Raw genomic sequence first — 15526 nt, forward strand, 5'->3', positions numbered from 1 at the left:
AAACATAGTCTCAAGATGTCATTTGAAGCAGGGTGTGCTCAGAAGCAACTGTTTATTCCCAGGGATCAATGTTCTTGTTAAATACAATAAATACACCCTCTACCCTTTCTCTAAAAATCAAGATCCCGCTTTTCAATATTGTTTCATGAGAAATTGAGAGCTGTGCTAACTCAGCTAACTACAGGTAATTAATACTGTTAATGCTGCTAATTACAAATAGGAGTAAATTATTTGTTCAGATGTTTTATCTTAATTGGGGAATTAGAGTTTAAAATGCTTGAAAGTAAAATCCTCATGTTTAAGCAGGAAAAAAATCAATATAGGATAGATCTTGTGTGTGTGTGTTTTAAGTATAGAATGTGTACTTAATAAACAAACAGATTAGTTTATACTTTCTCATACTTAGGGCACAGTAACCACGTAAAGATTTTAAGTTCCCATACAGATTATCCTTTGATGATCTATATATGTATATTTTCTTTCCTTTCCTTTTTTAAGACATAATTTTCTTTACAGTAAGCCTTAACCACTGCCTTAAGTAAGTCTGAATTGGGGCAATAACTACTAGGGGATTATAACTTAGTTGTTGATCAAAACTTTGTGTGGGATGTATAAATTTATTCATGTTAATGAAAGGCATTTTATTACTTTCTGTATGTTACATTAAAACTATCCATGCCAAACAATAATCTTCTGGCGTACTCAAGATAACATCCCACTATTTTAGGATGATTATGAACTAAATTGTTCTTTATTTTTAGGTTTTAATAGCTTCAGCTTATTCCAACTGACATAATAATTACTTTTCATTCATGAGTTATCCATTTTACATGCTACTTCTACAATTGGAAGCACCATGCTATTTCAGAAAAATTTAAATATGTGATTACTCTTCAAAATCACCAAGTCGTTAAATCTGTCTTGCTTTATTTTCCCTGAAGATTCAGCATGGGTTATCCCCTAAGGAGAAATGAATAAAAATGCATAGGATATAAGCCTGGGGTCAGGGCTGCATGTTTATATCCTGACTGCTGGTGGTAGGCAGGTAAATCCACAGGGATGAGTTAGTGAATTCCAATGAAAAATTTTCAAAATCACGAGTTATACTGATTTATAAAGTTCAAGTGAGCATCACTAATTCCTTTTTTCCCTTGCAATTAAAGAGGTATTCAATTCAGTATCACTTACTTAGATGTAAATTACTTTCCTTAGCTGTAAGTTTACTTTCCTTAGATGTAAATTTCTCCTTTGTTTTAAATATATTCTGTACCACCTTGAGCATAGGTTTTCATTCACTGAACAAACTTTGTATGGATTCCATATCACGTACTACCACTGAACCAGGCACTATAGTTAAGCAGTAAATAAGGCAGGATTTCTGTCTTTCTGGAACTTAATATTAGAAGGGTCAGAGAAGATAAACTAGTAAACAAATAATATATATAATTTTTGATACTGGCAAATTCCTTGAAAAAAAATCAGGAAAAGAAAAGAGTTATAGAAGAATGAGCAGGCAATTTGAGATGGAAGACTGAGAAAAGGCCTCCCTGAGGAGGTTATATTTGCCTAGAGATATTAGTAATGTGTGAGATTTATGTAGATGAGGATAAGGAAGAAAATGTTCCAGAGGAGGAATAGCAATTACCAAGTTCCTGAAGAGGGAAGGCACTTGATGTGTCTGAGGAAGAGGAGACCGTTCCTCTCATTTGAGCAGTGTGAGCTACAGGATAGAATTAGCAGATGAGGAGGGAGAGAGAGAGGCAGAGGTGGGCCATGCCTTCATGGGTGCCATACTAAGGAATGTGATGTTTAATTTTAATGTGAAGCTATTGGAGAATTAGGCGATGATAATTTGATATGTCTTGCAGTTTTAGAAGATTGCTTCTGGATATATTGGATGTGGGAATAAAGAGGAAACTCAAGAGTTACTGTTAGGTTTTTGGCCTAAGCATCTTGGTGAATGAGGTGCCATTTCCTGAAATGAGGAAGTCTGGGGAGGAGATCAGGTTGGAGAAATCTTAGGAGTTCATGTTTTGAACATGTTTGAAATACTCAAGTGCCTGTCGTGAAGGCAATTGGGCATGTAAATTTAAAACTCATGGAAAGGATCCAGGGTTGAATATACAATCTAAAAGCATCACCATATGTCGGGTGAGTGCAGACAGAGTTGAAAAGAAGCATACCGCTATGTCCTCAGGTGATAGGACATGGAGACTTCGGGAAGTCAAGGAGAAGCCAGTCAAGGACTAAGCAGGAGTGTGGCCAGTGAGGTCGGAGGAAAGTCAGGAGAAGGTCTTGTTTTGGAAGTCTAATGAACAGATATTTTAAATTAGAAGCAATTTGTTTCCTACGTCAAGTGCTGCTGAGAGGGAAGTGAAGGTGGTTTGGTCACTGAGTCGTGTCTGACTCGCTACCTCATGGACTGTAGCCTGACAGGCTCCTCTCTGTCCATGAGATTTCCCAGTCAAGAGTGTTGCAGTGGGTTGCCATTTCCTTCTCCAGAGGATCTTCCTGACCCAGGGATCGAATGTGCATCTCCTGCATCTCAAGCAGACTCTTTACCACTGAATCACGAGGGAAGCCCCTGACTGAAGTAATGGCACACGATTGATTAGTGGTTTGGCAAGATGAAGGTCATTGATGACACCATGACAGTGCGTTTCATGGTTAAAAATGAGGAGAAAATGCCTAACTGAAGTGGGACTAAAAGAGCATGATAGGCAAGAAAGTGGAGAAAATGGGTAAAGGCAAACTTTGAGAAATGTGGATATAGAGTGGAGGACAGAATAGGGCAATAACTGATGTGTGTTCACTTGTATACGATGTGTGTGTGTGTATGTGTGCTCAGTCACTTCAGTCATGTCTGACTCTTTGCAACTCCATAGACTGTAGCCCACCAGGCTCCTCAGTCCATGGGGATTCTCCAGCCAAGAATACTGGTGTGGGTTGCCATGCCCTTCTCCAGGGGATCTTCCCAACCTAGGGGATAGGACCAGGGTCCGCTTATAGGCGGATTCTTTACCTGCTGAGCTACCAGGGAAGCCCCATACAATGTATATATCATGATAGAAATAATTCAGTGATGAGAGAAAAACTAAAAATACAACAGAGAGGAAAAAATGTCAAGTCTAAAGTCTAACTAGGTAGATGGAATGGAATTTAGTGTAGAAGTGGACTAGGTTTTAGATAAGAAGGCATTTGAAGATGAGTGGTAGGAAAATATATAGTCCTCTTTGACTGTTTTTATTTTCTCGAAATTAGAAGCAGGTTTATCAGGTTTGAATAAAAAGGGGGAAAAGATACTGGATGTTTGTGGAGAGGAAGATGATGAAAACAAGCATAACAGCTTAAAAGACTGATTTAACTGAAACATAGATAGACTGCCAAGTGATGGAAAAAGATTGAGATTTGAGGTTATAAATTAAAGTAAGGTTAGTCAGCATGGAGTGGTATTTTATTCAGACATGTTCACCTATCGCATTGTGGAGGTAGACTAGCCCTGAGTTCAGTTTAACCAACATTGAAATTTTGCCAGAAAAGTAAGATAGAAAAAGGAGTTGATGGAGATTGCTAGGGAGTGATTTTAATGATAGACTGTCTGACCTGAGTAAGCAGGGAGATGAGGACATTAAGAGTGGTGATGGACAGTAAAGACTTGATGAGTGTCAGTGACTTGTTGAATTGACGATATAGTGGTCAGTCAACTGAAGACGTAGATAGTTGCCAAAGAGAGGAATATTGGCAGTTATTGGTCATGAAGGTCTCAGGTGTTGCCGTGAAGGCTACTGGTTAGAGTGAGGTGGAGGGAAAAAACATTGGAATTGTGGAGTTCAAGGAATACAGAGTCTAGGGAATTACACAGGTTATTTCCATCAATTTGACATCTCACAGTGGTAGACAGGAGGTCAGTTGTCAGGTGATTGCATTTTTAAGATGTTTGGAGAAATGGCAGAGAACCACTGGATGATTGTCTTAAAGGAGGGGTAACACCTAGAGTTTTTCAGGAAGGGGAAAGAACAGATTTTGATATGGAAAGGGTTCTAGGCCCTATTGTTACAGAGATGATGAGAGAAAAACAAATAGCTACCAACACAAGAGTGCTATGTTGTAGCATTCTCAAGCAGTTTTGAGATTTCACTTAGAGCCAGAAGGTTAAGGAAGCAGAGTACTTGATGAGGATTTTTCTCAATTTTATGTGTTGGTTTAGGAAGATACTAGGGAAGATTTTGAGTATTTGCGAGGGATTGTAGGATTATATTGTTATATCAAGCTGTGCATCAAATTAAAGTTCTTCCCAAAGTTTTGGAAATGTCAGCATTTTTATGTAAGTTTCTCCTGTTAAGTCTGCCTTAGATGCAATACATTCCATAACAGGTAACAGTGGGGGTGAGGGGTATTTTCTATATTTTCAAGGCTTCTGAATTTTCTTTACTAAATTTATTAGTAGCATATTTATATCCATTGTATTTAGAATACCAGTAAAAGGTTGAATTCTTTCTCTTGAAGGAAAAGAACTTGTAATGGCATTACAAGTATTGGCAATGATAATATATATATATCTAGTTTGTATTGTTTAAACCTCAGGTTAATCATTATTGATCTATGAAGGCAATTTTAAACCATTATCTTTCCAACTATGGTCTTTCATCTCCTGCAAGTATTTTTCTGTGTGAATGTATTGCTTACAGTTTCAGCTGGTGAGATTACATTGATGGCTTTCTCTCTGTTTCTGATTGGCTGACTGTGTTGTTATTTTGCTCTTGTTAATTTTTCTGGGTAGAGAATTCCAGTAGTTTTTCAATTGGTATCACTTATCTGTCTAATTGTGACCTAAGTTAAAGTTGAGTTTCTTCAGAGAGAATGTGTTAGCTTCTGCTAGTTGCTTTTGAGTAATGGCAACTCAGTATTACAAATTCATTTTAATTTCTGTTCTGAAGTAGAGGTCTTTTCAGACTATATTTGTTGTTCAGTCGCTCAGTCGTGTCCAACTCTCTGCGACCCCATGGGCTGCAGCATGCCAGGCTTCTCTGTCCATCACCAACTCTCAGAGCTTGCTCAAAATCATGTCCATTGAGTCGATGATGCCATCCAACCATCTCATCCTCTGTTGTCCCCTTTCCTTCTGTCTTCAATCTTTCCCAGCATCAGGGTCTTTTCCAACAAGTTGGTTCTTTGCATCAGGTGGCCCAAGTATTGGATCTTCAGCTTCAGCATCAGTCCTTCCAATGAATATTCAGGGTTGATTTCCTTTAGGATTGACTGGTTCAATCTCCTTGCTGTCCAAGGGACTCTCAAGAGTCTTTTCCAGTGCTACAGTTTGAAGGCCTCAATTCTTTGGCACTCATCCTTTTTTGGGCTTCACTTGTAGCTTAGTTGGTAAAGCATCTGGAATGGTAAATGTAAACAGTCTTCAGTAGGCAAAGAATCTCCTGCAGTGTGGGAGACCTGGATTTGATTCCTGGGTCGGGAAGATCCCCTGAAGAAGGAAATGGCAACCCCCTCCAGTATTCTTGCCTGGAGAATCCCATGGACAGAGGAACCTGGCAGGCTACAGTCCATGGGGTTGCAAGAGTCAGACATGACCTAGCAACTAAATCCCACCAGCATCCTTTTTTATTGTATAGCTCTCGCACCTATGCATGACTATTGGAAAAACCATAGCTTTGACTATATAGATCTTTGTCGGCCAAGTAATGTCTCTGTTTTTTAATATGCTGTCTAGATTTGTCATAACTTTTCTTCCAAAGACCAAGTGTCTTTCACTTTCATGGCTGCAGCCACTGTCCACAATGATTTTGGAGCCCAAGAAAATAAAGTCTGTCATTGTTTCCATTGTTTCCCCATCTATTTGCCATGAAGTGATGGGACCAGATGCCATAATCTTTGTTTTTTTGAATGTTGAGTTTTAAGCCAGCTTTTTCACTCTCCTCTTTCACCTTCATCAAGAGGATCTTTAATTCTTCTTTGCTTTCTGCCACTAGGCTGGTGTAAAATGGATATCTGAGATTATTAATATTTCTCTTGGCAGTCTTGGTTCCAGCCCAGCATTCACACGATGTACTCTGCATCTAAGTTAAATAAGCAGGGTAACATTATACAACTTTGACATACTCTGTTCCCGATTTTGAATCAGTCCATTGTTCCGTGTCTGGTTCTAAGTGATTATACATGTTCCATGAATTTGGGCCACGTATGCTCATAGGGATAGGCTTACAGTTCCAACAATGCATAGTCTTATTTTTCATTTTTTATATTCCACCGCTCCATCCAGAGGCACGATAAGCGGAAAAAAGTTACTTTTCTGTCCTCTTTTACTTGGTAGGTTTTCTTCTCACTCCTTGTTCTGTGAGAGTGAACGTACCACATTACACAAGTCTAGGAAGAACCACTCACATTCAATTCTTTGGCAATCTGCTGAAGAATTCAGAGTGCCCCCATAATTGGCCTGTATCATGGGTCTTGCTGGAATTGCATTCTTTGGAGACCCACCACTTGGTGCAGGGATATTTTTTACCCTTCTACTGGCCCAAGGTTTTCTCTTCTTTTTCTGGGTCTCCACACAGCAGTTAATACAGAAACTCAGAGTCACCGGGATTGACTGTTACCTAGTGAGTCAGAGCAGGCTTTTGTTCCAGCTTTCACATCAGGACTCCTATTTTTACTTTGTTTTTTTTTGTTTATTTTATTTTTGTTTGTTTTTTTGTATTTGTTTTTGGTCCACCATAGATTTCTGACTTCTTTGCCAGCTCTGCAATTCCTTACAAGAAAAAGGTTAATTTTATATGAAGTTTTACTCCTTTTAATTATAATGATCATTCAATTTAGTGTCGCTTTTCCAATATCCACTTTTCTAGAATTGGAATCCCACGTGTAGTATTAGTAGTTGAATATATGTAGAGAACCATTTTGTGGCCATTGCATTCAGTATAATAAAAGCATTAGTAGATACAGGAAACTGGTGTTTTATTTATTGATAAATTGTATCCTGGGGCTTCCCTGATGGCTCAATGAGTAAAGAAACCACCTGCAATGCAAGAGAAACAAGAAATGAAGGTTTGATCCCTGACAGGGAAGAAAATGGCAATCCGTCCAGTATTCTTGCCTGGAAAATCCCATGAACAGAGAAGACTGGCGGGCTACAGCTTAGGAAGTCACAAAGAGACAGACAAGACTGAGTGACTAAGCACACACATCCTTAGGAGACTGTTTTGTTACCAGGTTATTATATGCAGGTTATTACACCAGGTTATTATATCCTTTCCTTTTATCTAGGAGAGGATCCTTGCCTTGTCATAGATCATGTTGTATATCAAAACTAATCTATTAACCATTTATATGTTATTATTAATGAAATGCAGAATCAATTTTTAAGTGTTTTCAAGTTCTCCTTATACAGTTAGCCTGTATCTGTGGGCCCTGAATCCACAGATTCAACCAACTGTGCATTGAAAGTATTTGAAAACAAGTTGTAGAAAAAAAGTTCCAAAAAGCAAAACTTAAATTTCCTGCATGCTGGCAGGCAACTATTTACATAGCATTTCCATTGTATTTACAATTATTTACATAGTATTTCCATTGTTTTAGGTATTATAAATAATCTAGAGATGATTTAAGGTATACAGGAAGATGTCGTTAGGTTCTTTGCAAATACTGTGCAGTTTTATGTAAGGAGCTTGAGCATCTTTGGAGTTTGGTATCCATGAAAGGGGTGGGGGCATGGGGACCCTGGAACCATTTCCCCGCGTGTACCACGGGACCACTGTATCTGCATGTTCTGCACAGTAAGAAGTTTAGTCTCAAGTATTTTGATAAAAAATATCATCCAATAAACATTATTCATAGAGTTGTATGAATTTTCTTTGAGATGAAATTTTTCTTGCACAGTTGCAAGTGGTATAACTTAGCCATATTTTTCTACATTTAGGATATTTATTATAATTGCATTCTAGTGAATGTTCTGATATGTGTGTGTGTGTGTGTGTGTGTGTGTGTGTGTTTTCCTGGTGGGTCAATGGTAAGAATCCACCTGCAATGCAGGAGCCACAGGAGACACAGGTTCGACCCCTGGGTTGGGAAGATCTCCTGGAGGAGGGCATGGCTACCCACTCTAGTATTCTTGCCTGGAGAATCCCATGGACAGAGGAGCCTGGCCGGCTACAGTCCCTGGGGCCACAAAGAGTCAGACATGACTGAAGTGACTTAACAAGTGTGTGTATGTGTGTGTATCCTAGATCATTGGGGTGAAAACATCAACAGAATACATTATAAGCGTAGAACTGTTTATGCTGTATATACATTTTTTGTTTGTTTGTTTTCAGTGCCTGATAGTGCACCAGAAAATATTACTTACAAAAATATTACCTCTGGAGAGATTGAGCTATCATTTCTACCTCCAAGTAGTCCCAATGGAATTATAAAAACATATACAATTTATCTAATGAAAAGTAATGGAAATGAGGAAAGAGTGATAAATACAACTTCTTTGACTCAGAATATTAAAGGTAAAAAAATATAATGTTGGATATTTACATTTATTTTGACTGAGTGACCACAAAACTTTGGCTTGTTGTTGTAAGTGCTGAGTGTAATTTATACAGAGTGTGACAGTTCTGGCTCTTTGGTTCAATAACGTAGAAGTTTATTGCAGATCACATGAAAGAACACTCTCAGTTCTTTCCCACATATTTCTATATAGTTTTGTCTTCATAAGATGAGTTACTATTCCAAGAACTACATTTTCACTTAGTTTTTCCTTTTGGAAGGTTGTTAAGAAACATTTCATAGTTTGTTTCTTGCGTATATTTAAAGGTTATTTTGTAAGTCTTATCTATCTTATTTCTGTTTAGGACTGAAGAAGTACGCACAGTATACAATTGAGGTGTCAGCTAGTACACTCAAAGGTGAAGGAATTCGGAGTGCACCCATAAGTGTGCTTACTGAAGAAGATGGTAAGTATAGCAGTGACTAGTTGATAAATTTTTAATCTGTCATGTTTCAAAAAACATGTATATAAAATGAAGATTATAATATAAGAATTCTCTTTGCCTTGAGTAGCACTTATGTGCTACATCAGCTTTACATGGAGATTTCAAGCAAAAGAAGCTTGTAAAATTATATTTATGTTCAGTAAAATCAGGTATAAAATGCATTTTTTATTCTTAAGTCATTCATATTCTGTAAAAAATCAGTAATTTTTTCCCCATGGGAATTATTAAGGCTAAAATTTTGGTGCAAATAGCTTGAACATTAATCTGGGTATGTTATGACCATGTTTTTCACTTTTAACATTCACAAGAATAGACATTAATTAATAAGTTTTGTAGTAGATTCTGTTATGTCAACCTGCAGCATTTTTTAAATTTATTTTTTTATTGAAGGATAATTGCTTTAAGAATTTTGCTGTTTTCTGTCAAACCTCAACATGAATCGGCCATAGGTGTACATATATCCCCTCCCTTTAGAACCTCCCTCCCGTCTCCCTTCCCACCCCACCCCACCCCTCTAAGTTGATACAGAGCCCTGTTTGAGTTTCCTGAGCCACACAGCAAATTCACATTGGCTTTCTTTTTTACTTATGGTAATGTAAGTTTCCATGTTACTCTTTCGTATATCTCACCCGCTCCTCCCCTCTCCCCATGTCCATAAGTCTATTCACCATGTCTGTTTCTCCATTGCTGCCCTATAAATAAGTTCTTCAGTACCATTCTTCTAAATTCCATATATATGTGTTAGAATATTTACCTTTCTCTTTCTGACTCACTTCACTCTGTATAATAGGTTCTAGGTTCATCCACTTCATCAGAACTGACTCAAATGCATTCCTTTTTATGGCTGAGTAATATTCCATTGTGTATATGTACCACAAATTCTTTATCCATTCATCTGTCAAAGAAGATCTAGGCTGCCTCCATGTTCTAGCTATTGTAAATAGTGCTGCAGTGAACAATGGGATACATGTGTCTTTTTCAATTTTGGTTTCCTCAGGGTATATGCCCAGGAGTAGGATTGCTGGGTCATATGGTGGTTTTATTCCCAGTTTTTAAAAGAATCTCCATACCATCTTCCATACTGGATGTATCAATTTACATTCCCACCAACAGTGCAAGAGCACTCCCTTTTCTCCACACCCTCTCCAGGATTTATTGTTTGTAGACTTTGTGATGATGGCCATTCTGTCCAGTGTAAGGTGATTTTGTAGTTTGTAGTTTTGATTTGCATTTATCTAATAATGAGTGATGTTGAGCATCTTTTCATGTGTTTGTTAGCCATCTGTATGTTTTCTTTGGAGAAAAGTCTATTTAGGTCTTTTTCCCACTTGATTGGGTTGTTTGTTTTTCTGGCATTGAATTGTATGATCTGCTCATATATTTTGGAAATTAATATTTTGTCAGTTGTTGCATTTGCTATTATTTTCTCCCATTCTGAGGGCTGTCTTTTCACAATGCTTATAGTTTCCTTTGCTGTGCAAAAGCTCTTAAATTTAATCAGGTCTCACTTGTTTACTTTTGTTTTTATTTTCATTACTCTATGAGGTGGGTCATAGAGGATCTTGCTTTGATTTATGTCATTGAGTGTTCTGCTTATGTTTTCCTCTAAGAGTTTAATAGTTTCTGGTCTTACATTTAGGTCTTTAATCCATTTTGAGTTTATCTTTGTGTATGGTGTTAGGAAGTGTTCTATTTCATACTTTCACATGTAGCTGTCCAGTTTTCCCAGCACCATTTATTGAAGAGGCTGTCTTTGCCGCATTGTATATTCTTGCCCCCTTTGTCAAAAATAAGATACCCATAGGTGCATGGGTTTATTTCTGGGTTTTCTATCTCGTTCTATTGGTCTATATTTCTGTTTTTGTGTCACTACTGCACTTGATGACTATAGCTTTGTAGTATAATCTGAAGTCAGGAAGGTTGATTCCTCCAGGTTGATTCTTCTTTCTCAGGAGTGCTTTGGCTATTCAGGGTCTTTTGTGTTTCCATATGAATAGTGAAATATTTTGTTCTAGTTCTGTGAAAAATGCCATTGGTAGTTTGATAGGGATTGCATTGAATCTGTAGATTGTGTTTGGTAATATAGTTATTTTCACAGTATTGATTCTTCCTACCCAGGAACATGGAATATCTCTCCATCTGTTTGTGTCATCTTTGATTTCTTTCACCAGTGTCTTATAATTTCCTGTGTACATTTCTTTTGTCTCCTTAGGTAAGTTTATTCCTAGATATTTAATCCTTTTTGTTGCAGTGGTGAATGGGCTTGATTCCTTAATTTCTCTTTCTGATTTTTCAGTGTTAGTATATTGAAATGCAAGTGATTTCTGTGTATTGATTTTGTATCCTGCAACTTTGCTAAATTCAATGAATAGCTCTAGTAATTTTCTAATACTGTCTTTAGGGTTTTCTATGTATAGTTGAGGATTTTTGCATCTATATTCATCAGTGATATTGGCCTGTAGTTTTCTTTTCTTGTGTTGTGTTTGTCTGGTTTTGGTATCAGGGTGATGGTGGCCTCTTAGAATGAATTTCGTGTAGTGTTCCTCCTCTGAAAATTTTTGAAAGAGTTTAAAAGGATAGGCATTAGCTCTTCTCTGAATGTTTGATAGAATTCTCCTGTTAAGCCATCTGGTCCTGGGCTTATGTTTTTTTTCAGAGATTTTGGATCACAGCTTCAGTTTCAGTGCTTGTAATTGGATTGTTCATAATTTCTTCTTCTTGGTTCAGTCTTGGAATATTGAACTTTTCTAGGGATCTGTCCAGTTCTTCCCAGTTATCCATTTTATTGCCACATAGTTGTTCATAATAGTCTCATAATCCTTTGTATTTCTGCATTGTCTGTTGTACCCTCCCCTTTTTCATTTCTAATTTTGTTGATTCTTCTATCTTTTTTCTTGATGAGTCTGGCTAGAGGTTTGTCAATTTTGTTTATCTTCTCAAAGAACCAGCTTTTATTTTTATTTATCTTTACTGTTTCTTTCATTTTTTTTCATTTATTTCTGCTCAGAAATAAATTTCTCTTTCCTTCTATTAATTTAGTTTTTTTTTTTTTGTTGTTGTTCTTCTTATTTTTCCAGTTGTTTTAGGTGTAAAGTTAGGTTGTTTATTCAATGTTTTTCCTCTTTCTTGAGGTAGGATTGTATTGCTATAAATGTTCCTCTTAGGACTGCTTTTGCTGCATTCCATAGGTTTTGAGTTGTCATGTTTTCATTGTCATTTGTTTCTAGAAATTTTTTGATTTCCTTTTTGATTTCTTCAGCAACCTGTTGGTGATTTATAAATGTGTTGTTTAATCTCCATGTATTTGTGTTTCTTACAGTTTTTTTCTTGTAACTGATATCTAGTCTCATAGCATTGTGGTTGGAGAAGATGCTTGATACAATTTCAGTTTTCTTAAATTTACTGAGGTTTGATTTATGACCCAAGATGTGTTCTATCCTGGAGAATGTTCCATGTGCACTTGAGAAGAAGGTGTATTCTTCTGCATTTGGATGGAATGTCCTGAAGATATCAATGAGGTCCATTTCATCTAATGTTTCATTTAAGACTTGTGTTTCCTTATTAATTTTCTGTTTTGATGATCTGTCCATTGGTGTGAGTGGGATGTTAAATTCTCCTACTATTATTGTGACAGTAGTCAATTTCTCCTTTTATGTTGTTAGTTTGTCTTATGCATTGAGGTGCTCCTATGTTGGATGCATAGATATTTACAATCGTTACGTCTTCCTTTTGGATTGATCTCTTGATCATTATGTAGTGTCTTTCCTTATCTCTTACAATCTTCTTTATTTTAAGGTCTATTATGTCTGATATGAGGATTACTACTCCAGCTTTCTTTTGCTTCCTATTTGCATGGAATATATTTTTCCATCCTCTCACTTTAAGTCTATATGTGTCTTTAGGTCTGAAGTGGGTTTCTTGTAGACAGTTCATATATATGGGTCTTGTTTTTGTATCCATTCAGCCAGTCTGTGTCTTTTTGTTGGAGCATTAATCCATTTACATTTAAAGTAATTATTGATATATATGTTCCTATTGCCATTTTCTTAATTGATTGGGGTTGATTGTGTAGATCTTTTTTCTTCTCTTGTACTTCTTGACTATATAAGACTCTGTAACATTTGTTGTAAAGCTGGTTTAGTGGTACTGAATTCTCTTGCTTGTCTGAAAAGCATTTTTTTTTCTCCATCAATATTGAATGAGATCCTTGCTGGGTAGATTTTTCCCTTTCAGTACTTTAAATATATCCTGCCATTTCCTTCTGGCCTGCAGAGTTTCTGCTGAAAGATCAGCTGTTAAGCATATGGGATTTCCCTTGTATGTTACTTGTTGCTTCTCCCTTTGTGCTTTTAATATTCTTTCTTTGTATTTAGTCTTTGTTAGTTTGATTAGTATGTGTCTTGGCATGTTTCTCCTTCAGTTTATCCTGTATAGGACTCATTGTGCCTCTTGGACTTGATTGACTATTTCCTTTTCCATATTGAAAAACTTTCAACTATAATCTCTTCAAAACTTTTCCATATCCTTTCTTTTTCTCTTCTTCTTCTGGGACCCCTATAGTTTGAATGTTGGTGCATCTGATATTGTCCCAGAGGTCTCTGGACTATCCTCACTTCTTTTCCTTCTTTTTACTTTGTCCTGCTCTTCAGAAGTTATTTCCAACATTTTATCTTCCAGTTCACTGATTCATTCTTCTGCTTCAGATATTCTGCTATTGATTCCTTCTAGAGTATTTATAATTTCAGTAATTGTGTTATTTGTCTTTGTATGTTTATTCTTTAATTCTTCTAGGTCTTTGTTAATTGATTCTTGCATTTTCCACATTTTGTTTTCAAGATTTTTGATCTTGTTACTATCATTATTCTGAATTCTTTTTCAGGTAGTTTGCCTATTTCCTCTTCATTTATTTGGACTTCTGTATTTCTAGTTTGTTCCTTCATTTGTGTAGTATTTCTCTGCCTTTTCATTATTTTTTTTTTAACTTATTGTGTTTGAGGTCTCCTTTTCCCAAGCTTCAAGTTTGAATTCTTTCTTCCTTTTGGCTTCTGCCCTCCTAAGGTTGGTCCAGTGGTTTGTGTAGGGTAAGATTTATGCTGAGTTGTTGTTTGTTTGTTTTTCCTCTGATGGGCAAGGCTGAGTGAGGTGGTAATCCTGTCTGCTGAGGATTGGGTTTGTATGCTTGTTTTGTTTGTTATTTAGATGAGGCGCCCTGCACAGGTGCTACTGGTGGTTGGGTGATGCTGGGTCTTGTATTCAGGTGGTTTCCTTTGTGTGAGTTCTCACTGTCTGATGCTCCCTCGAGTTCGTCCTCTGGTGGTCTAGAGTGCTGGAGTCAGTGCTCCTACTCCAAAGGCTCAGGGCTTGATCTCTGGTCAGGAATGAAGATTCTGCAAGTGGTTTGTCATAGCATTAAGTGAGATTAAAACAAATGTCAAAAAATGAGAAACCAAAGATTAACCCAGGCAAATGGCAGTTACAAAATCAGGCAAATAATACTGAAAATAATGGAATATACACATATACATATAAACCCATGAGCAAGTCAAATAGTCCAACAAACACAAAATACAGTAGATTGACCCAGTGAACAAAGGAAATCAAAAATTATATTTACCCATTAAGAACAAAACTAAAGCACAAACTGGAAAATGAAACTAAAGCCAGGTGCCAAGTGGGGAATAAAGCAATGAAAACAAAACTAACAAATATGTTGAGAGGAAAGGAGAGAAAGAAAGAAAGAATAGATATGCAAAGTTAAATAGAGGTAGATGAAGAAGATTTATATACATTAAAGATTAACTGCAAGGGGAAAAGAGCAGTAGGAAAGGCAAACAAAGGAATAAATGTAGAAAAAATATAATAGGTTTTAAAAAATTAAAAATTATAAAAAAGGAAAAGAAGGAAAAAAGGAAGAAGAAAAAAGAAAAAAAAAGTAAAACTCCATAGAACTGCAAAAGCCCAACATAGAGGCAGAAGTCTATAACAACAATAAAAAGTGTGACTGAATATAAACAAATATATATATACCCATAAGCAAAATCAAAACAGCCCAACAAAAATAAAGTACAATAGGTTGACCCAGCGAACAAAGGAAAGCAAAAGTTCTATCTACCAGAACAAAACTAACTAAAGCACAAACTGGAAAACAAAACTAAAGCAAGGTGCCAATTGAGGAATAAAGCAATGAAAATAAAACTAACAAATGTGTTAAGAGGAAAGGAAAGAAAGAAAAGAAAGAAAGAATAGATATGCAAAGTTAAATAGATATAAAGCTTTGTATACTTTAAAGATTAACTGCTGCTGTTGTGTAGGAGGAGAGAGGCCGTGGTGATGGTTATACCCCCTACGCGTGACTCAGCAGTATCACCTTGCTTCCATGGCTGCCTGGCTTTCCTCCACAGGCATTTCCCACCACAGTCTCCTCCCTCACATCCCCCCAATCCGTCTCTCCACAGTCAATAGCAGCCCTCGCCCTGGGATTGCTCCACAATCCCTAAAATCCAGCTCCCAGCCATTGCGCCTTCCAGGGGACCTGCCTC

The 15526-nt window shown here is 36.8% G+C and overlaps 1 protein-coding gene across 2 annotated transcripts in view; it reads left to right on the top strand.

Annotated features, from left to right (window-relative positions):
- PTPRQ (protein tyrosine phosphatase receptor type Q) overlaps positions 1–15526 on the top strand; it is a 235648-nt gene that overhangs the window by 43072 nt on the left and 177050 nt on the right. For both annotated transcript variants that reach the window (XM_070454261.1, XM_070454262.1), the window contains exons 15-16: positions 8319–8501; positions 8847–8948. In XM_070454261.1, coding sequence (XP_070310362.1) covers positions 8319–8501; positions 8847–8948 — 285 coding nt within the window. The remainder of the gene's footprint in view (positions 1–8318; positions 8502–8846; positions 8949–15526) is intronic.

The sequence above is a fragment of the Odocoileus virginianus genome, chromosome 24 (assembly GCF_023699985.2).
Source record: "Odocoileus virginianus isolate 20LAN1187 ecotype Illinois chromosome 24, Ovbor_1.2, whole genome shotgun sequence".
In the NCBI taxonomy this organism is placed as follows: domain Eukaryota; kingdom Metazoa; phylum Chordata; class Mammalia; order Artiodactyla; family Cervidae; genus Odocoileus; species Odocoileus virginianus.